The 22,580-nt window shown below is 39.3% G+C and overlaps 1 protein-coding gene across 1 annotated transcript; it reads left to right on the forward strand.

Moving 5' to 3' along the window:
• The first annotated feature begins 15,578 nt into the window (after positions 1-15,578).
• On the forward strand, positions 15,579-20,240 carry cyp7a1 (cytochrome P450, family 7, subfamily A, polypeptide 1). Its single transcript, XM_028428249.1, has 8 exons — positions 15,579-15,797; positions 16,354-16,594; positions 16,671-16,880; positions 17,038-17,232; positions 17,334-17,533; positions 18,008-18,138; positions 18,229-18,407; positions 18,491-20,240. The coding sequence occupies exons 1-8, from the start codon at positions 15,715-15,717 to the stop codon at positions 18,791-18,793; spliced, it is 1,542 nt and encodes a 513-aa protein (XP_028284050.1). The 5' UTR covers positions 15,579-15,714; the 3' UTR covers positions 18,794-20,240.
• Positions 20,241-22,580: the final 2,340 nt, after the last annotated feature.

Raw genomic sequence — 22,580 nt, forward strand, 5'->3', positions numbered from 1 at the left:
AAAACCAACCAAAGTCCAACAAATGGTGAGCTTTATTAACATAAAGCCAAAAACTACGTCCACAGATAAAAAGCCCAAACTCCAAAAGGCTAACAATCAAAAACCACAAGAGAAATAAAACTAGCAGTGTCACACAAAAGGTAAATGAACAGAAATACATGAATAAACCTAACACAGGAAGCAAACACGTGTAATGTCACAGACGGACTTCCCTCCGTTTTCCAAAATAACACCGTGCACACATCATTGTTTTAAAAAAAAGTTTGTTTACATTAACCCGCATAAATACACTCCCTAGAGCCGCCATGACTACTCCAGGCCTGTGGTGGAGGTGTAGGAAGAAGGAGAAAGCAGTGCAAGCCAATCAGAAGCCTCATTGACATCTGGCTCTTTGTGTCAGAAGTTGTTCCAAAATTGCTGAACCTAACATATTTCTGCTCCTCTACACAATAAGAGGAGCTGTCTTTGCAAATGCAAATATGTAAACAGTGCTTACACCAATTGAAATGCAAACGCTACCCGGATTGCTTCCATTACTAGACTACAGCCTACTCTGGCACCCATACTACACAAAAAAGGTCGCACAAACTGATACGCAGACTGCTGCTGCAGACTTTTCTCGTTTTTTGTCAGTTCACATTGTAACATGAATACAGCGTTTTCCAAAATCTCCACTTTTGCCAGAGTTTTTAGAAAGATTCGTTTTCAGAGGCGAAAACTCGGTTTATGTGTAAATGAAAGGCAGAAACGAAGGGAAAAGTCTCCGTTTTTCAAAATACCCGGCTATGTGTAAACGGGGTCTGAAATACACAGGTGAACACAATCAGGGCAGGGCAGGTAATTACAAATGGAGGGAAACAAAGGAGGAAGTCACACACAGATAGACAAGAAAACCAGACTCTTCAAATTAAATCAGGAAACATGACCAGGAAAAATACAAATATAATAAAATAAGCAGGGATACAGTGAAAAACCAAGGATTCAATATCAGTTGCCTTGTTTTAGATGCTATTTGCATTTCCCTGGTGTTTCCTACAAAACTGTGTGTGTGTGTGCATGCTTGGTGTGTGTGTGTGTGTGACAATCTGAAGAAAGAACTTTGTGTTACACATGTAATCGGCTAGTAATTGTATGAAAAGTCCTATAAAACAAAAGGTTTATTGATAAGAAATATGTAAAAAGTTTGCAGCTGTTGTATATGTGGCCCCTCCTCTTTTTGTAATGGCAAATGGCATTTTCATCTCAGTGCATGTTAACCCATTATGAAGCCTCACTTTCTTGTCTTTTATCCAAGTCAATAACAGCACTTCAAAAGTGTTTCCAAATAGAAGTCACAGTAAGTGCTGCTGCTGGTCAAGGTTTACCTCTCAGGTGCATCCCCCATACATCACAGGTCCATCTAGCTCTCTGCACACTTGTAAGGTCAACACACAGATCAGTACACTGTACTGATAGAAACACAGTATCAGGATAAAGATAAGGCAGGAGACCATTGGAGGGTATGCAAGTTTCAAGGTCAGTTCTGTGTTCTGTGTACTCTGTCATATGAGGCTGCCACTATCAAGTTCATGCAACTAACTTTTTTTAAGGCTGCCAATTGGAGAATTATATTCTTTGATTTCTCCAGCGCCTTCAACACCAACCATCAGAATTATCTTAAGGCGCTTCACAGAGACCCAGAGCCTGAACCCCCTTAGGAGCAACAGTGGCAGGGAAAACTCCCTTTTAACAGGAAGAAACCTTGAACAGGACCCGACTCATATGGAAGAACCTACCTGCTGCCAGTCGGCTGGGTAGAGGAGAAGAAGAGGTAGACAGGACATTAGACAGGTAGACATTACTGAGTGAGAAGCTGCAGCTGGCTGGTGCTGGTGGGTCCACTGTCTCCTGATAAAATGTTTATTTTAAGGTATTATTGCAATTAATGGCACCATTGCTGTCACATATAAAAAACTTGCTGATCTCTACTGGCTAGTTAAAAACCGGTGACATAATGTTATTGTATCAACAGTTGTTGTCATGCCTGAAAGCATCTGTCTCACACACCACATGATCAGATTACCAGTTAATATAAAAAAATATGATATACAATTATACAAAATATTCAGATTTCTGTTTAAAACTGAAGAAGACACAGATAAATAGAAAACAAATGTATATTTAAAGACTGACCCGCATGACTGTGATGAGCTAGTGCAGAACTAGATGACACTGTCTGATAAATAACAAGGGCATAAAAGGAAAAAAATAAATACCAACACCAGTATAAGTCATATCATTGTGAGATTTGTTGAGCAGAATTAAGATTATCAGATGCAGATAGCTCTTTGACACTGCATTTTAAACATGCTTGTTTAGACATGTGGTAGAGTGTGGTTGGAGATGGCATCAGCTTTGACTTGAGATGCATTCTTTATGGTTTAAGATTTAACATCCATCTCCTTTTTGTATCTTTTGTTTGTATGAATATGTGTTGGTTGTACAATGAAGAACATCTGCACAGTTTCGTAATCTAAGTATTACGTAATATCAGTGCAAATAATGAACATATGCTTCAGTTCCAATGATTCATCACAACATGGATTAAAGTTTCCTTCCAACTCAAAATCACACTCCACACAAGTGTGATTAATGATGGTAACACCCTTTTTATTGTACTGTGTTTATCGATGGACTCAGCTGATGACAGATGGACAGCAGTAGAATCAGCTTCTTGATGATAACACTGCATGATACAGTGAGACAGAACATCTGCAGAGAAAGGTTTTACTGATTAACACTTACTTCAGAATAGATTATTGGATTTTAAAGCGTTGAATGGTCTTATTAATCACATGCTGTTACACTACGAACTTACAAGAGCCCTCAGGTTTTCGGGTGCTGGTCTTTAACTATTTCCAGTGCTAAGTTTTATTTTTAAAAAGTATAGGAGGACCCATATGCATGCTAACAAAACCAACAAACGTTCAACAAAAGGTGAGCTTTATTAACATAGCCAAAAACTAAGTCCACAAATAAAAAGCCAAAATTCCAAAATGCTAACAAACAAAAACCACAAGAGAAATAAAACTACATGTCACACAAAAGCTAAATGAACAGAAATACATGAATAAACCTCACACGGGAATCAAACACAGATATTGTCACACATGGACTGACAAGACAAAGGGAAGCACAAGACCAAAATACACAAGGGGTAACAAGACACAGGTGAACACAATCAGGGCAGGGCAGGTAATCACAAATGGAGGGAAACAAATGAGGAATAAGCCACACACAGATACACAACCAGACTCTTCAAAGTAAAACAGGAAACAACCAAAACAGGAAAAAATAAATCAGGAAAAATACCAATATACTAAAATACCCAGGAAAATAGTGGAAAACCAAGGACATTCAAAGTCACAAGCGGCTGCTGCACAGAAAGAAGCTATAGTGATTTTGTAAAAATCTAAAACCTATCGCTTTACTTTGGAATTTAATTCATTCTTATGACTATTTATTAACCAATTTAATACTAAGATTATTTTTAATATTACTATTATTATTATATATCTCGTTTTATTTGTAATGTTTTTTTCTATATTTTTCTATGTTTTTCACTTGTTTTACTTGTTTTCTTAAGTATTATTTCCTTGCTTTATGTGTTGTTTCAATTTCCCTAGCAGGTTATCAGTGGGAGGAGGGAAAGACAAGACATCTGAAATGAGAGGGAGTGTTAGAACTATAAAATAAAACAGGAAATCAGATATTTTCAAAATAAACCCAAACCGTTTGGAGGAGACCAGACAGTATGTCTGTATGTGTGTGGGTATGTGTGTGTCGGGTAATCTCAAGAAAGCACTTTGTCGTACATGTAATTGGTTATATGAAAAGTCCTATAAAATAAAGATTAAAAAGGTTTATTAATAAGAAATATGTACAGTGTGTATTTTTTTCACTCTGTTATATTGCAGCCATTTGCTAAAATCATTTAAGTTTCCTCATTAATGTACACACAGCACCCCATATTGACAGAACAACACATATCAGTACACTGTACTGATAGAAACACTGTATCTGGATAAGGATAAGGCAGCAGACCATTGGAGGATATGCAAGTTTCAAGGTCAGTTCTGTGTACTGTGTACTCTGTCGTATGAGGCTGGCACTATCAAGTTCATACAACTTCTCTGACTTCTCCAGGGTCTTCAACACCATCCAGGCTCCATTACTGGGTGGGAAGCTGCAGCTGATGGGTGCTCACAGATTACCTGACAGTCAGGCCACAGTGTCCTGACTGATGTAGTATTGAGTGGTGTAGTTGTGCACTGTGCTTTCTCCATTCCTGTTTACCTTTACACCTCAGACTTTCAGTACATCTCAGAGTCATGTCACTTTCACTTTTCAACCAGTGATGCCAACAGACTGAACAAACTGATCAGGAAGGCTGGCTCTGTCATTGGCTGCAGATAGGAGACATTTGAAGCAGTGGTGGAGAGGAGTACACTGAAAAAACTGTTATCTATCATGGATAACCTCAATCACCCTCTCCTCCCTGTACTGAAAACGCAGCACCTTTTCCAAAAGGCTCAGACAAAGGCTCGTTAAGGACCAGTGGTGTCAAAAGTACACACATGTATTACTCAAATGGAAGTATGGATACAGGGATTTAAAGATACTTGAGTAAAAGTTGAAGTACTGAAGTATATGGTTTTAAAAATACTTTAAAGTATAAAAGAACAAAGTAACAACTCTAAAAAAAACCAATTTAAGGTCAAAACTAGGTGAAAGTCACATCACTAAAGCGACTGCGTATTGAGCGGCCTCAACAAATGTTACAGTGGAAGATATGATCTTTCCCCTTCCCCTGAAAGGGATATTTACAAAATAGGCAGCAAATGAAAGAAAAAAAAATCTATTTTTTATTTTTCAGCTGTTTTTTGTAGTATTAGTTGTCCCTAATAACATACTAAAGGTTTACCAAAGTTTGACCACAGGTGTAATTTTTCAAGATGGCGTCCAAGATGGGCAGGAAGCATTTAAAATATCATTACTCCTTTATTATTTCACTTAGCCAATTAATCATGGTGTGTAACCCCATGTTCATTAGACTTGTCTGTGTTGTCAGCACAGTGTATACCATACAACAAAATTCACCCTTGACTAATTAAACCATCTCCTATATCAACTTCTATATTACAGGCCAAATGTCTTATTCTCAGACAAATGCTTAGTGTCATTTTATGGGGGTGTCAAAAGAACATTAGACAGATTTGTAACACATTAAAAAGCCCAACAATGTAAAATTAACTATAATGTAGAGACTGAGTTTGTGGGAAGAAAGGATGATTTCCTTTTCAGCTCTTGTAACAAACAAGAACTTATCAATTTTATGACTGAGCAGCTGGAGAAGAAGGGCTGCACTGTGATTCTTCTCCTCTACTATGCTGTGATGAACAATAGAGGCCTCTATTTTCATTCAAGTCCAAAGCTACTGAAGTGTACGTCAGTAAGATGAAACTTGTGTTCCCAGTTGCTGTTTTTTCATGTCTTCATAGGATGTGATACCTCACCCATTTTAGTTTTGGCAAACAGACAGCATTCCAGAAACCTGTGAATGGTGAATCAATCATCCAGTCCTGTGCAAATGTGTTTTTGCTCCCACATCAAGTGTGTGTCAACAATTTATTAACCCAATGACGGATGAGGAAGGCAAGCTGGCAAATGGGCAAGACAAAGAACTGACAGAAGTCCGATTATATTGGTTCACATATCACATGGTATTTAGAGATGAAGCGCTGCCATAACTTGCAAGAGGGCTAAATATAATCCCTATTTCCCCATATGAGACGACACCTAAGTGGGAGCTGGAACTTGGTTTCCCATTCTACTCTCGGAGACTAAAGGTGAGAAATACAGTATGGTCTCTCAGAGCCATGCCGACACTGTCAGGATTTTGTATTTTGTATTTTTGCCTTAGTTCTTGCTTTATTTCCTGTTGTTTGATGGAACCTCCACTCGTTTCAGGTGTCTTCCTTGTGTGCTACATCCTCCTTCTGGTGATCACCTGCTTCTCCCTAATGTGTCTCACCTGTGCCTCATTGTCTTCCATGCTCCTCTGAATATCTAGTGCGCCTTCCGTTCAGTTGGAGCCAGTTTGTTTTGGGTTAATGTGGTCTTGTGTCTCATATCTAAGCCTTGCCAGCCTTCACTCTCAGTTTAGGACTCCATGCCTGGTAACCTTGCTTTGTCTAGGCCTTATGATGAATTATTTTGCCATGCTATGCTAAGAAGATGTTTGTGTTTTTGCAACCTGCCTTGAACTTTGGAAAACTCCTGACTTTGTCAGATGAAATAAAGACCTTGTTTCACCTGTGAACCACTCCTGTCTCACACTTATGTCCACACCTTGACAGTAAATCCCTGACAGACACAGACGCCTGGTAATTCCTGTCCGCACTATTGTATTGATACACTATTTTATGTGGGCACCCTGATAATTGATTAATTAATTATATGATTAATGATGTACATTTCTGCAGGATTTCGCAGTCTATTTCTTTGCGGGCTAAAATGTTTATTTTGCGGGCAGCTTTTTCAAACAATTGCGATAAAAGTTGCAGTGTTGTAGATGCTTGCTGTGGGCAAAGAAATGTTTCAAAAAATAGTTGTCTTATGATTTACAATAAAAATCGACACATCTACTCAACTCAACTCAGTTTTATTTATATAGCGCATTTTACAATTGTCTCAAAGTGCTTCACAGAAACCCAGAACGTGAGACCCAGAGCCTGAACACCCTTAAGAGCACTGTGGCAAGGAAAAACTCCCTTTTACAGGAAGAAACCTTCCTGCTGCCAGTCGGCCGGGTAGAGGAGGAGAAGAAGAGGGAGACAGGACAGAGAGGATGAAGGAGAGAGAGGAACAAACATGCAGCAAACATGATACATTACAGAGCAAACATGACAAGCAAGATGAAACAGTGATTATATTATAATGGATAACTATATATATCTTCAGTCCATAAGTAGTAATAGTAATTTGATAGTAAGTAATTTAATTTTATTGATAGTAAAACAAAAATGAGCAGCAGAGGCTAGTGAAGTCGATGAGCACAGGAGAGAGAGAGAGAGCGAGAGCAAGGCACAAAACTACAACGAAGACAGCAGTTACAGATTATGAGATTACCAGTATGAGCCAGACCATGGACGTCACTAGGGTTAACAGATAGGGGGGGGGGGCTAATCACCTTCCACATCACACAGACATGCCTGAAGTGTCCTCTTTTCGAGGAAAGAAACAGAACGTCTCTAGCTATTACTTTCCTAATGTATGAGCGACTTTGTAAGACATATGCTCTCATGTCGTATACAACGTGGTCGACTCCGAAATAATCAAGATAATAATAATAAATAAAATATTGCCGCAAATTATAGGGGGGCTTTGGATTATTTTAGGGAGGCTGAAGCCCCCCTAAAATAGGGCTAGCGACGTCTACGAGCCAGACTAAGGAGAGTAGAGGAGAGGTCAGAGGGTGAGAGGGAAACTGCTCAGTGGATCATGTTCGTGCCCCCTGACAACATAGGCCTAGAGCAGCATAGCTGTGCTTAAAGTTAAGATTTTATCGGCCCTATGACACCTGTTATACCTGTGGCTGAGGCGACTGTAACTATAACTATCAGCCCTACACACTATGTTTGAGGCTAACTATATGCCTTAGTAAACAGAAAAGTTTTAAGTCTGGTCTTAAAGGTGGAGGCAGTGTCTGCCTCTCTGACCCAGATTGGTAACTGGTTCCATAGTAGCGGTGCCTGATAGCTAAAAGCTCGTCCTCCCATTCTACTTTTATGAATCCTAGGAACTACAAGTAAACCTGCACTCAGAGATCTGAGTGTTCTATTAGGAACATATGGTACTATCAGTTCCTGCAGATACAATGGAGCAAATCCATGAAGAGCCTTGTAGGTTAGAAGAAGGATCTTGAAGTGTATTCTTGAGCCCACTGGGAGCCAGTGAAGAGACGCTAGAACAGGAGAGATATGATCCCTTTGGCTGCTTCCTGTCTATGCCTATGTTCTTCACTGCACACCATGGACACCACCACTAACCATGCACATTACAGCACTTGCAATTTACCAGGGTGTGACAGCCTGTGTCACAGTGACATCTCTCCTCTGTTTTGCATGGTGTGCAAGAGTTTTGATCCATTCCTATGCAGAATGCTTAAATTCTGCTTCTTGTGATTTTTTGCTGTTATTTTTGTGGGTAAAGGTGAAAATGTTAAATACATTTGTATCATACATGGCATGTCTGCTGAATCTTCTAAACTTAACAAGGACATTGTTAGTTTTGTTTTTGTGAGGCCTTAGAAGCAGGGCGCAGACAAAGGGCTGGTTTTAGTTTAGTTTATGTTGAGCAATCAACAAAAGGTAAGTCCAAGAGTTTCAGGCAGGTTTTCTGAGGAGTGGCTGAGGGGCTGGCAGGTTCTGGCTGGAGGAGCATTCACAGAACAGGTGAGGTCCTGGAGAAGAAAACAAAGGAGAACAGGGGTCATAAGACAGGAAAAGAGAGCAATAGCTGAAAGCTTCACTAGAGAAATTAGGTATACGAGAGAGTTACCACTAATGGCAGACAATTCAACATCGAAGAAGAGCCATGCACAGGCATATAAGTAGTGGAGATGAGGAGCAGATGTGCCAACCACCAGCTGGCAGGAGACCATGCCCAGCCACTGGAAGTGGAGAAAACCAAAACCTGGGCACAACCCCAGAAACAGTCCAAAAATCCCACACATAACAAAAGTAAGAATGTTATTTTGCTGACTTGGGACTAAACAGCTTGTAGGAATTGACGTGAATCGATCAAATTTGCAGAAAAGTTGCAGTGATTGGTTAAAATTGCACAGCTGTGCAGAATTCACAAGGAATGGTTGAATATTGTGACACTGCAAATCCTGAAGGGTCTAATATTGTCCAGGTGGAAACCTATATATGTGAAAAGTATCATATTAAGATATTAACGTATTAAGCTATAATTTATAGCATTTTTAGCAGGCAGTGGAAGACCTGTTGAATTTCCCAGGATGATGAGTGTAATTGTGCAGACCAGGGCGCTCAGACATGCATTTCAACAGGTTCACACGCTCACACGCCACACATGAAGTAATGGTTTAAGGTGAGACATGAATGGAATAAACCTGAGGGTTGTTTCGCTGCGGGTTATCAGGAGTTTCAAGGCCATGCAGACTGAACAGTACATAAATGGAAGTGTTTGTATATTGCAGCTTAGTGACAAGCCGCAATAAACAGTGAGAGATCATTCAGTCTCTTTGCTCTGCTGACCTTTTTATCTTTTTTCTCTCTTCGCTGGCTGTCCCTCTTCGAGAGTTAATTTCAGGTTAAGGCCATATCAGCACATGGATAACTGCCAACACAGGAGCGGATCAAACTGGATAAGATAGCTACACCTTTTATGTATAGTAGATTTGCCAATATTTTCATTAAATTTGTATAAAAATTTATTTGTATAAATAGTTTCAAGCGAAAAATCCAAATTGCTTTACCTGGAGACCTAACATATCTCTGCTCCTCTGCATAGTAAGAGGGGCTGTATTTGCAAATGCAAACACATAAAAAGTGCTTACACAAACAGAAATGCAAATGCTACCCAGACTGCTTTCATCACTAGACTACAGCCTATTCTGGCACCCGTACTACAAAAAAAAGGTTGCACAAACTGACATGCAGACTGCCGAAAACTCAGTTTTTCTCTGTTTTTGTCATTGTCAAGATTCGTTTTCAGAGATGAAAACTCTTGTTTGTGTGTAAATGAAAGGCACAAACGAAGGGAAAAGTCTCAGTTTTTACAGATAGCTTTCTATGAGTAAAAGGGGTCTAAAACACAAAGAGGGTAACAAGACACAGGTAAACACATTGAGGGCTAGATCAACAAGAAGGAAAACACAGGAGGAAGTTAAACACCACAGATACACAAGGGCAGACTGTCAAAGTAAAACACGAAACAAACAAAAATAGTAAAGTAGTTGGTTAGTAAGTAAGTAACCAGGAAAACCAAAGATATACACAAGAACAAAACCAAACGAACACAGGATCATGACAAAGGGTGGCTATGAACAGAGGTGTGTTCAAGATCACTGCCCTAATGGACTGCACAGTGAGAGGCTTCTGTCTGCACTTGAATAAACAATTATGCAAGTTTTATTTTAATGCAATGTGTTATTGCTGCACAAACAGGAATATTATGTACAGAGGGAAAAAAAACCTTGCTCAATTCAAAGGCCTTTTAGTGGAACTTTCCTCCAAGTATATATGACCCTGACGTCAGTCTATCATATGAAACACCACCCTTGTGATAGACTGACCTCATGAAGAGATTTTTTTTTACTTTACTTCCAAGTCAGTTAGACACCAAGGAACAATGAACTGTACACCCCCATGGGAGAGGTTGATTGACACTGAAACTGAAAGTATAGGGGATAGGGGATCTTTCTCTCACCTCTATCAAATCAGCCAAACATTCAGACCCTGTGACATCACTGGGCTTAGCTGTAAGGTTTTCTTGATAAACCTATCATGCACTATAGCTGACAATGAATACAATTAAACCTTTTCAACAAACTTCCGATAAGTGTACATCTTATCGGTGGCTTCTTTTTCTTCTCTCTTATTTTTCATTTTACCTCTGCTATGTTTGAGGCACTGTGACATTACATGTGTTCTTCTTCAGATGATGTTCAAGAAGATAACATGGCAAACATCACATTTGTGAATTTCCCCATCTTTATCTTTATCTAAAGAAATGTGCCAACATGCATGGCGTTGATCACTTTTCGACAGCATGCGTGGTGCTGAATCTTAGCCAGAATCAAATAGTTAAGAGGTACAGACATGTCACAACAGAATGAAGAGAATCCAAGAACCCAAGAGGATGTGTTGAAATTAGAAAACATTTTGTAGCATGTGTCCTTATGCATATCAAGTATATTTATGGATTTCAAACATGGACAAACTGTTTTAAGCATGCATAAACACTAAATACTCTGTGTATGTGTGTGTGTAATAGGATCATTTATCCAGTAGTGACCTGAGAGGAGGCGTGGAGGCTCCAGGTTACTGTAGTGTGAACTAATATAAACCAGACAGCACATGATTGCATAGAGGTCCGTCAGATGCCATATAATCAGATTATGGTGTATAAGGTATCATGTTGTTATGATGGCACTGTCCATCACATTTTTTTCCTTCTTCTCCTTGCTCTCAATGTGAATTATGCATGAAAAAAGAGGGTTTATTTTTTTTAGTAACATATACGGTAACTGTAGTGGCTCACAACTGTCTGGTAAACTGTGACGTAAACCCCCCAGGCTATTTTGAAACAATGAACAGCAGCAGCTTAGGATCATAAGGCATTTTGGGGAAATACCACAGGCCTACATCTCTGTGTAGTCATCACCAGATCTGAGAAAAAAAATGCAAAGATTTTGCATTGACAATGAATCAATAAACATGTTTCTGAACTGGTGACTGGTTACAAGTCTTGCAACAGAGATGAAAAGCATCAAAGTTTGCTTGCTCAAACTACTCCTTATATGGACCAGTCAGAGATTTTTTAGGTTAAGAGTTCAACAAAAAGAAGCAACCTTTCACTTGTAACGGCACATTTTCCTGCACAAATAAACCTACCAACAATGCTACTGTTGTGCACAGTTAGCATCTTTAGTAGATTCTCAGTGGTTTGCTCAGTTTGCTCTTTTGTAAGTCATTGATCAGACTGACTGACAGATGGTTCATCCAGTCATCTGTTACACTTTTGGAAGCATCTGTACTTTTCAAAGTGCATCTTCATAAAGATTAAGATTAAGATTAACTTTATTAATCCCTGTGGGGGAGATGTGAAGTTCATAAATTGTTGTAGGTTACAGGTTATGAAAATAGATTGCATTTCTCTGTTAATACACATTGGGTTTGCAGCTAATTGGTCTTTGTCAGTGTAGCCTTTGTAGTCATTTGACCCTAAACAGTTAATGCAGAACCTTTCTACAAGGTTCATAGGCTTGTTTTCTGAGAGTGCAAAGGTCTGACTGCAATGTGACTATCAGATAAGAAACTGAATACTAATACAATATCTTATAGACTCTACAATATCTTCAGCCTTAACCTTGACCTTGACACTGTCACACTGTCACTGTGTTGAATTTATCCAGGGTAATGCATATCAGTCTTTATCAGCGTTTATAACTCAATTTCTAATCGATGATATGACAATGAAAAAATCCAGCACAGTGATCCACTGCTGATGGCTGTTTTATATTCACAGGCATGCTTTGTCCTGAGTTAACATGTGTAATTTCTTAATTCTAATTAATAATAATAAAACAATAATCCAACAATAACCCTACTCCTGGATTACTATAGGACAGAACACCCAGGTGCTGGGTTCTACTTTTAACCCAGAACACAATGTTGTTTATATAAGCTAGTGAGCTTGGTAGCTAATGTTAGATATATAGGTAATGTTATCTTAGGTTGAAACACACATTCAAATGCATAATTAAAACAGCTGAAAGTGATGTTGTCAGCTAAACTTATCAAGATGGCCTGTGTCGATAAACACAGTCTAATGAAAGTCACAGAAAAGGCAGCAATAATATAATACTAGATTGACAAGTCAGATTGACACACATCGTACCTGCTATGTGCTGCATTTCTTCAGTGGATTGTTCTTTATCATATGGTTCATACTGCCAGTCATGCTCCAGCTTTTTTGTACAAAAACTAGACTAAAAAACTGGAATACATACAAGTTCATAGTCCACTCAATGACTGTAAGGTGCCCAGCTTGTGTGACTGAACAACAAGCCCAAATCATCACACCTCCACCACCGGGATTTACAGTGGAAATAAACACTGAACATTGTTTATGACTTTCCCCCTTGGCACACAACTGCCAAAACATCTGTTTTTATAGAGGTCTGTACACCTGTTGATGATCAGTTCATCAAGGACTGATTCAACAAATTCAATCCTAATGAAGCAATAAGAGGGGAATGTTCCCTTTTTGCTTTGGCTTAATTTGTATGCTAAATATCTAATGTTAAAAAATGAAAACATTTATATAAGATCACCACAATCACGTTATTTTACATTTTTCATATTCAGTGTTTTCTGAAAAGTTTTCAGGCAATCTCCCAGATAGTTCCTTGGAACAAAATGTCTGATACATCAAAATCCCAAACAGTCTTTACTACCTTTAAAAAAGCACACATGGTGTATCATCATAGTAAATGATCAAACATTTCTGCAAATTATAAATACACGAAGAAAAGGATTTCAAGCTTGAAGCTTTATCAGTTTCCTTCTTGAGATCTGGTAATGATTTTTTTCCTTACAGCAACATGATGCCAAAAACATAACTAGCTGGGTTATTTTAGTATGTTTTGTAACCTTGGAACAAAAAGCCATGTGAAAATGAGTTCATGAGTGGTTCCAAAACAAAAACTGGTGCCTGTGGATACAGACAAAACATTTTTGTTTTTACATATTTTTCCTCCAGGGGATGTCTAGATAAGTTCAGATCTGAAAGCAACAGGCAAGAAGTGACATGCATTCATCCTTCTTTAGATCTGACAGTCATGCTAACAATAATATAGTAACTGAAACTGATAATATGCTGGTGGGCTGAATAGTTCATAGGCTGACTACGAAGTAGTTGTACCACAGAAATAAAAAATTGGTATGCATTAAATTCAAACTTTTCTTATACTAATTGTATTATTTCTTTTAAATATGGATAGAAATTGGCACTGCCGTGTTACAAAATATGTGCAGAAAGGGGTTGGCCATTTAAGGACATCAAAATCAGAATCGTGTTTTATTGCCATGTAAGTGGAGGATTCACATTACTACGAATTTGCCTTAGTGATTGGTGCATACATATAATGTATAATAATTAACATGAAATAAGATAAAAATAAGGTAAATAAGATAAAGTCAAGTAAACAAGGCAACCAATGTAAACTAAAAGTAAGGCTATAAATTGACGTGACATAACAGACATACGATGAACAGAACATAAAATGAGTGGTAGTTGTAATGGTGTAACAGTGTAATAGTTTAACAGGTACCACATGGATCGGTGAGGTGGTACTAGTGTGCAAGTAGTGCAAGATGGAAGTAAACAGTGCAAATAGTCATCATTAATGCAAAAACGTTTATTCTTAATGTATTCCACTATGTAATTAATGAAGATTTTCAACTGGAATATTTCATTCATTGAGATCTAGGATGTGTCACTTTAGTGTTCCCTTTATTTTTTGAGCAGTGTATCTATTAGCCCTACATGCAACCATGAAAACATCTCTTTGCTTTTAGTGAGGTGAAATATGTGTTTTAGCACTATGTACTGGTTCAGAACAAAAGGTCAGCAAAAGTCTGGCAGCAATCCACTGCAGTAGGTTTGAGCAACACAATTATGAATAAACTCTTTCTAAAATCTTTTGCAACACATGCATGACTCATTTTAAGTTTGAAAAGAATAGTATATCTACTGTGTCAAAACAGTAATATATCATAGTAAGACTTGAATGTGAAATAGGTGAATGTGTGATACATTACATAGACTGTAAAACCCCCACCCACCAGGAAGATGACAGCAATGGTTAATTTTAATGAACTTACAGTATGCCCTGTAGCTAAAAAAAAATAGCTCAGCCACAGAGTATAGACATTCCATGCCTCCTTGACACAGATTGTGATTTTTTAACTTATTGTATAAAAGCTCAGGTAGGGTGATGGTTCATGCTTACTCTGCCTGTCAATCAAACTCGGAGGTGTTTCTACATGTATTTTTTTATGTTGTCTTTCTTGATGAACTAGATTGTATCTCCACCAGCAACGCAACAGGTCTCAACAGATCACACACACTGTACTGTTCACTCTTGCTCTCTCTACTTCCCTCACACACACACAAAGGGGAGTATAGGAGAGACCTTGAATCTATTTACCAACCCAGATGCACTATCAGAATACAATCTTTCAGGTAACACTGTCCATGGACTCCGGTCAAGGCCATGACATACACACACACACGCATGCATGCATGGAATCCAGTTTCCTAGAGAAACAGCAATTTGTAATGAAAGCGTGTAGTGTAGAATGTTGAATTTCTAATGGATTTCACAAAAAATAAATACTCATTCAAAAAAATATACTATGAATATGAAGATTTTAATAAACAAAAAATAAAAACAAAAATACAAAAAATATGTATGCAAAAATAATTAAGTGTGAAATTGTTGAGAAATATGTCCAAAAAAACAGACACAGGAAATAATAATCCATTCCCAAAGTCTAAGAAAATGATTCGACATAATCATTCAAAGCTAATGAATCATTCTCATCATGTTACACAACAACTCATTTAATGAAAAAAAACTTTTTCCCTTTGCAGTTTGTGTATAACCTAGGGATGCCTCCAAGTGATGACATTCTTCCTGAATCCGCCCTTGGGTCCACCCTATGGGCCAGAACAGCTATAAAAAACCCTGCTGCTTGTCTGCTTTGTCATCACACACTGAACACAGTGAGAGGCAGGATCCAGCAGGAGTATCCTCAATACACATCTTTCTTGGACTTTACTTAAAGAGACAGCAGATTGCGTGGGACCCTGCTAACTGTGTTGGACCTTCCTCTAATCATCCTCAACATCATCACCATGATATTAAGCATTGCTTTGATCTGGGCAGTAGTGGTGGGATTCTGCTGTCTTTTGTGGCTTGCTGTGGGGACAAGGCACAGGTATGCACGATGCAATACGTTTACTCATCATTAACACTTTGTCTGAGTGAACAAGTCGTGTGTGATGGTGTGTGTGACATCTTATGTAACAAATCAAATCAAGCAGAAGCTGTTGTAAATGATTGAGTCAGACTGGCATGTTGACTACCGGAATGCTGTAAAAGCTGCTGTTGTCAAGACTGAAGATGTACCTAACAAGAAAGACAAGGCAATTGTTAGACAAACAAAAAAAGTTTCTTGTTGAACTAATCACATTAAGGCGGTTATGTTACTATAACAACAGCAGTTGGAAATGTTTTGGAATTGTTGTGGGTGTTGGGAGGATCTTAGTCTGACTTTAGGGAAGGTTTGCTCATTGACAGGGCCTTAGTGAGTACCAGCATCATCACTGGGTAGAAAAGTACACCAAAGCTACCAGTGGCTTTGCACCTTGAAATCCTGTGACACTGTATGCAGAGTACCTGATGAATTCACAGAGTAGTAAAACGAATAGTAGAAAACTTGTATCTTGTATCTTTGTAATGAATACCAATCTCTTTCTTTTCAATACCTGTAGGCAACCAGGTGAACCTCCAGTTGAAAATGGTTTTATCCCCTACTTGGGTTGTGCGTTGCAATTTGGGGCCAACCCTCTCCAGTTCCTCCGGAGCCGTCAAAAGAAATACGGCCACATTTTCACCTGTAAGATCGCAGGCCAGTACATCCACTTCCTGTGTGATCCCTTCTCATACCATTCAGTCATCAGACAGGGGAGACACCTGGATTGGAGGAAGTTCCACTTTGCTACATCTTGCAAGGTACCAGCCACAGAATTTCTCATGCTGTCAGGACGACCTTTTTTGGTGTTAAACTTCTTTTTATTTTTGTCACAAGGCATTTGGGCATGAAAGCTTCGACCCTCGCCATGGCCACACCACAGAGAACCTCCACCAAACCTTTCTGAAGACCCTGCAGGGAGAGGCGCTGCCTTCCCTTATAGAGACAATGATGGGCCACCTACAGGATGTCATGCTGAAGTCAGACACATTCAGCCCAAGCAAGGACCGCTGGGAGGTGGATGGCATCTTTGCTTTCTGCTACAAGGTAAGGACCTGGATTTTGAACTGAAAGTCAGCTTCAGTTGAATCCAGCTACCAAAGAAATACAAATTTGACACAGTGCCTCAATACCCTACATCTCAACTCAAAAACTGTGTTTCAACAAGTCCTTACTTGGGTGTATCTGTCCTGCTATCCTCCAGGTGATGTTTGAGGCGGGCTACTTGACTCTGTTTGGTAAAGAATTTGGCAACGATCAGTGTCATGCTCGTCAGGCAGCTCAGAAAGCCTTGGTGCTCAATGCTTTGGAGAATTTCAAAGAATTTGACAAGATCTTCCCAGCACTTGTGGCTGGGTTACCCATTCATGTCTTCAAGAGTGCCTACAGCGCAAGAGAGGTTAGTGGGCTTGTCCTATAGGAATTTATCTTGTGCTGCTATTCCATGCAACATTTAAGCAATATATTGACTTCTCACGCATTTGTGGTGTTTGTATCTAGAACCTAGCAAAGACAATGCATGCTGACAACTTGGCCAAGAGGGAGAACGTTTCTGATCTCATCTCTATGAGGATGATCCTGAATGATTCCTTGTCTACTTTCAATGATCTAAGCAAAGCAAGGACCCATGTGGCTCTGCTCTGGGCGTCACAGGCCAACACTCTGCCAGCTACTTTCTGGAGTCTGTTTTACATGATCAGGTATGCTGACAGTTTGCTAATTCTTTGCTGTGTAAGCTCTCAGGAAATGAACGTTCTGATCTCCATGGATAAAACTAGAAAGGAAGATAATTTATCTGGAAGTTAGTGTCACCCTGATACCAGTAAAAAATAGTCAGTGGGGTTTTTCTGTTAGATGGTCAGCAGAACTTACCTGAACCTACTGACATCACAAATGACATGCTAGAATGCTAACAATTTTTACACGTTTTAGTAATTATTAATTAATTATTCCTGCAGCCCTCTACCGTACTTGTACAAATTAGTTGCAGTTTCAAGCAAATGATTATATTTTTATAAAATTATATACATGCAGAGTGCATCATATTTGTATAGTGTCACCATTGTAAAGGCATCTATGCTGAGAATATTTTATAATGATGTACATCTAAAATACATCATTTCCTACATGATGTTATCTATAATTTATGAATATCATCAAATTTCTGACCACAGGAGTCCAGATGCTTTGAAAGCAGCTCGTGAGGAAGTGCAGAAACTTCTCACAGATTCAAGTTTGACAGTTCACCCCGGTGACCCCTCACTAAACCTGACCAGAGAGCAGCTGGACAACATGCCTGTTTTAGGTAAGACACAGGAAAGAAGAAGGAGATTTGTATCCGTTTTACTCTAAATAAACATGCTAGTTTGTCTGTCTGTGTGCATCCTGTTTATAGACAGCATCATCCAAGAAGCCATGCGTCTATCCAGTGCATCATTAAACGTGCGCATCGCCAAGGAGGATTTCCTGCTTCACCTTGACAACAAAGAAGCTTACCGCATAAGGAAGGATGATGTCATAGCCCTGTACCCACCCATGCTGCACTATGATCCAGAAATCTATGAAGATCCCTATGTAAGGAAGATGCATCTCTAATTGAGAAAAATGGTCTTCATTTGTAAGTCACTCTAACATGCCGCTCTCTTTTCACCTTGCAGGAGTATAAGTATGACCGTTTCCTGGATGAAGAAGGTCAGGAGAAAACCACATTTTTTCGCAATGGTCGGAGGCTGCGTTACTTCTACATGCCATTTGGCTCTGGGGTCACCAAATGCCCAGGCAGATTTTTTGCTGTATATGAAATCAAACAGTTTCTGGCTTTGGTGCTGTCCTACTTTGACATGGAACTATTGGATCCTGCTATTAAAGTCCCTCCACTTGACCAGTCCCGCGCTGGTCTAGGGATTCTCCAGCCAACCTATGACGTGGACTTTAGGTACAAGCTGAAATCGCACCACTAGGGCACACCTTTCCAAGCAGAAGTACAGACTGTAAATACTGTATATAAATTGTATTATGTATTATTATATTACCAATGAATAAATTATTTTGTCTCCTCTGAAACTGAAATTGGCATAAGTTTCAGAGAAGTGTGTCACCATGGATTATACAATCCTGTGGCACCATGCAATGTGCGCACCCATAAAACTTTGAGTTAATATGATAGTAGAACCTTACGCATCAGTATTCTTCCCCAAAGTGGAGAATAACCCTGCGTTCACACCAAGATGTCTAAATGAGTAAAAGTATCAAGTATTTAATCAAATGGACACACATGTTCTCAACAGAGAACACAAATTAATTAGCAAGTAAGACTAGCATGCTAGGAGCTTGTGGCAGGGAAGTATCACACCTCCTACTTTAAAATATTCTCACACATTTCATCAACTCACCAGACCAACCAACAGCACATGACAGCTCGTCCCAGGCCAGAGTCTTTTTGTGGCAATCTCTAAAAGCAAACAGAGTAGGATCATACAACACCGAGTGCCCAGCGATGGCATCGATCAACTTCTCACACGTTATTTTGATGAGAACTAAAGTACAGTAGGAACCAAAGTTACTGAGTATGTTCCCTGAGAACCACGCAAGAGAAGAACGTCTACATTCAGATTGCTTGTCAGTGTTTTACAGCCAAGATGAATCATAGCTCATTTGCATAAAGTTCAGCTGTATTAAACTTGTTTTTAGTCACTTCAGTTGCTCAACTTTTGTAGCTCGTTGCTTTTGAAGCTTCAGTTGCTTTAGTCACTCTTGCCCAGAGAAAGTAAATGACTTCTAGTCGCTGTTGGTGTGAACGCAGGGTAATAAATGTGAAGTCTAGTGTTCTAATGCAATCAATAGCTGAATACTGTCAAAAAAGTCATCGGTAACATGCACATGCATGTTGTAAATATGCAAAAGCACTACTTAATTGTGTGTGCAGTGTGTAGAGCATTGACAGTCACATCACCTCAGCACATTTACTCTGGTGAAATTGCTGATGTCAGCATTTGTATCATTGCTGTAATCAGTGTGATTTACTGACCTTGAAGTTTACTCTGCCTGGCGCTCAAACAGCACTGTCACAGCAGACGTGGCTTGACTCTTGGCCATCTTTGTGTTAGTCTACCCTCTCAGTATCATTACTGCAAGTCATGCAGCTCAACAATAACTCAGAAGTTGGTTTTCTGGATGTAGTTACATACAAACCATGCATAATTATGAACTTGATAGGAAATTCCGGTGCCATAAGAGAAATGAAGGAATGCTTTGTTTGCACATTTCTGCTGCTTGGCCAGAAGGCTGATGCCTCACATGCAGCTTAGCAGCACTGACTTATATTATAATCGCACACATGCTAATAAAGAAGGCTGACTTTAGATGATGAAATTTATATTTGTCACATTAAACTGTTATCGGACTGCACTGGAATAAGTAATTTATTTATACACACACACACACACACACACATATATATATATTTGTATGCATTTACCATTGTGTTACCATAATCTGTGAGTAAAGATAATCAACCTAAAAGCCTAGTTGCCTCACCACTGCAAACATGTCCATCTTTTGTTCAGTCATAAGGCTTTTCACTGAACCCAACTCACACGTGAGTGTAGGTGTGTGAGTTGACGTACATGTTATACAAACAGATAATAAATCAATACGTTTGTACACCTGTCTATGTGCTGTATTCTGGTGTCTCCACTTGTTAAAAGTCAAAGACAAATACAAGAGAAAAGCTTTCAACAGCCTGTGCAAACAAGATTTCAACAAGACTTACAAAATGGACCAAAGTTACTGTAGAACAAATGTATGTATGAACAAACCTTTCATCATTCATACCTTGTTCAACAAAGTGTATTGTGGAATTCAGCAGTAAACACAGCTGGGTTTGATCCAGCCACAATCAGAATCAGAAATACTTTATTGATCTGCAGGGGGAAATTTCAAGTTCACATTCTAGGTGCTCCATGCATGCTCAGAAATTAACAGTGGAAATATAAAATAAGGAAAGGTAAAATACCATAAGGTAAATAAAATAAAATGATAAAGTCAAAAATGGTAGTCATTTATACTATAAGCAGAATACAGCAACCAAGTAAAATATATATAAAATGTAGCAGTATAATAACATCTAATATAGATATAATTAATTAAGACAATATGTGTTAGATCAGACTGTCTGATCTCAGAGGGAGGAGTTGTACAGTTTAATGGCAACAGGAAGGAATGACCCTTCTGTGGCCCTTCAGGTCTAGCACTGAAACTACTCTTGCACCTCAGCAGCACATTGTGGAGAGGATGGAAGCTGTTCTCCAGGATCCCCTGCAGCTTAAACAGCATCAGACAGTGCTGTCAAGGAGTCCAGCTTCACCCCCACAACATCACTGGCCCTTCTGTTAATTGAGTCTGTGTCACAGTTCTCAGTCTGCTGCCCCAGCACACAACAGCATACAGAAATGCACTGGCAACCCCAGAATCATAAAGCATCCTCAGCATGGTCCGACAGATGTTTAAGGACTGGAGCCTCCTCAGAAAATAGGCCCTTCTTGTAGAGGGCTTCAGTGTTGTTAATCCAATGGTACTCAGTTTTAACAGTGCTTATGAGGCCAGCTATGCAAAGTATTTAATGGCTAAATGTGTAATTCTTACATGTTAATGAAATCATCCATAGTTTTAGAGTTTATACCTTAAATTAAATAAGAAAAGAAAAGTAAATTGGACCAGGACTGGCAGATGGGTGGTTGTCTCTTTTCAAGAAGGGTGCTCGGAGAGAGTGTACTCCAACTTCTGGGGGATCACACTTCTCAGCCGAACCAGAGAGTTTGGTTGATAGTCAAATCTTATATTTAAGAAGAGCAATGGAGGCTCACATGACCACCTCTTTACCCTTTAGCAGGGTCCTTAAGGGGGCCTGGGAGTTTACAGTCCACATGTGCTTTTTATATTTTAGAGTAGTTTTAGGGTGTCCTTCAGGGTATCTTATGAGGGGTCCACTAGGGAAATGGGCTACTAGGTCTCCTTGGCAGCAGTGGCTCAATGGTATAGCACGGTTGTCTAATAACCAGAAGGTCAGCGATTCGACCCCAGCTCCTGAGTCATTGTTGTGTGTCCTTGGGCAAGAATGAATTGGCGGTGGTTGGAGAGGCCATAGGCACACCTTGGCAGCCACGTCTCTGTCAGTCTCCCCCTGGTTGTGAAGCTGTGGCTACATGTGTAGTTTACCACTGCTATGTGTGAATGACTAATGCATCTGTAAAGCATCTTTGAGTGTCCTAAAAAGTGCTATATAATTTCAATGTTTTTATTATTATCTGCATGGTCCTGCTGCCCTTATTGAAGCGCTTCCTTTTGTATGCCCTCCTAATCCAAAATAACATGTTGTGAAACTTACATAGGGATGTGTTGCGTTTCAGTTGTCAACTTGATGTTTTCTTCATTTAATGTGTTTTTGCAGTCTGTTGACCTCTCTTGTGTACATTAGAACTGCACTGAGGTCAGCTCAAATAGCCTCCAGTAACTGCTGGCCTGCAGTAACCTCTGCAGTCTGGACACACAGCTTCGCCCACAGTGTGCAAGAAAGCACAGTAATGCACTTTAACTTATTTCATGACTAAGCTACAAGTGATGTGAGTTGATAACAAACCAACAGTTGTAAAGTCAAGGCCAGCTGATCAGCCATGTGTCTGTGATTGGAATCCAACCGTCAACTGTGGAAACAATGATGTCATTGTCACTTACTGAGGACTAAGGACC

The sequence above is a fragment of the Parambassis ranga genome, chromosome 17 (assembly GCF_900634625.1).
Source record: "Parambassis ranga chromosome 17, fParRan2.1, whole genome shotgun sequence".
Lineage (NCBI taxonomy): Eukaryota > Metazoa > Chordata > Actinopteri > Ambassidae > Parambassis > Parambassis ranga.

Bases quoted from the DNA above. Each gene is read 5' to 3' on its own strand.
- cyp7a1 (XM_028428249.1), top strand. From the start codon at position 15,715: ATGATATTAAGCATTGCTTTGATCTGGGCAGTAGTGGTGGGATTCTGC. The intron at 16,595-16,670 runs GTACCAGCCACA...TTTTGTCACAAG, and splicing joins ACTTTGCTACATCTTGCAAG to GCATTTGGGCATGAAAGCTT. The intron at 17,233-17,333 runs GTTAGTGGGCTT...GTTTGTATCTAG, and splicing joins GTGCCTACAGCGCAAGAGAG to AACCTAGCAAAGACAATGCA.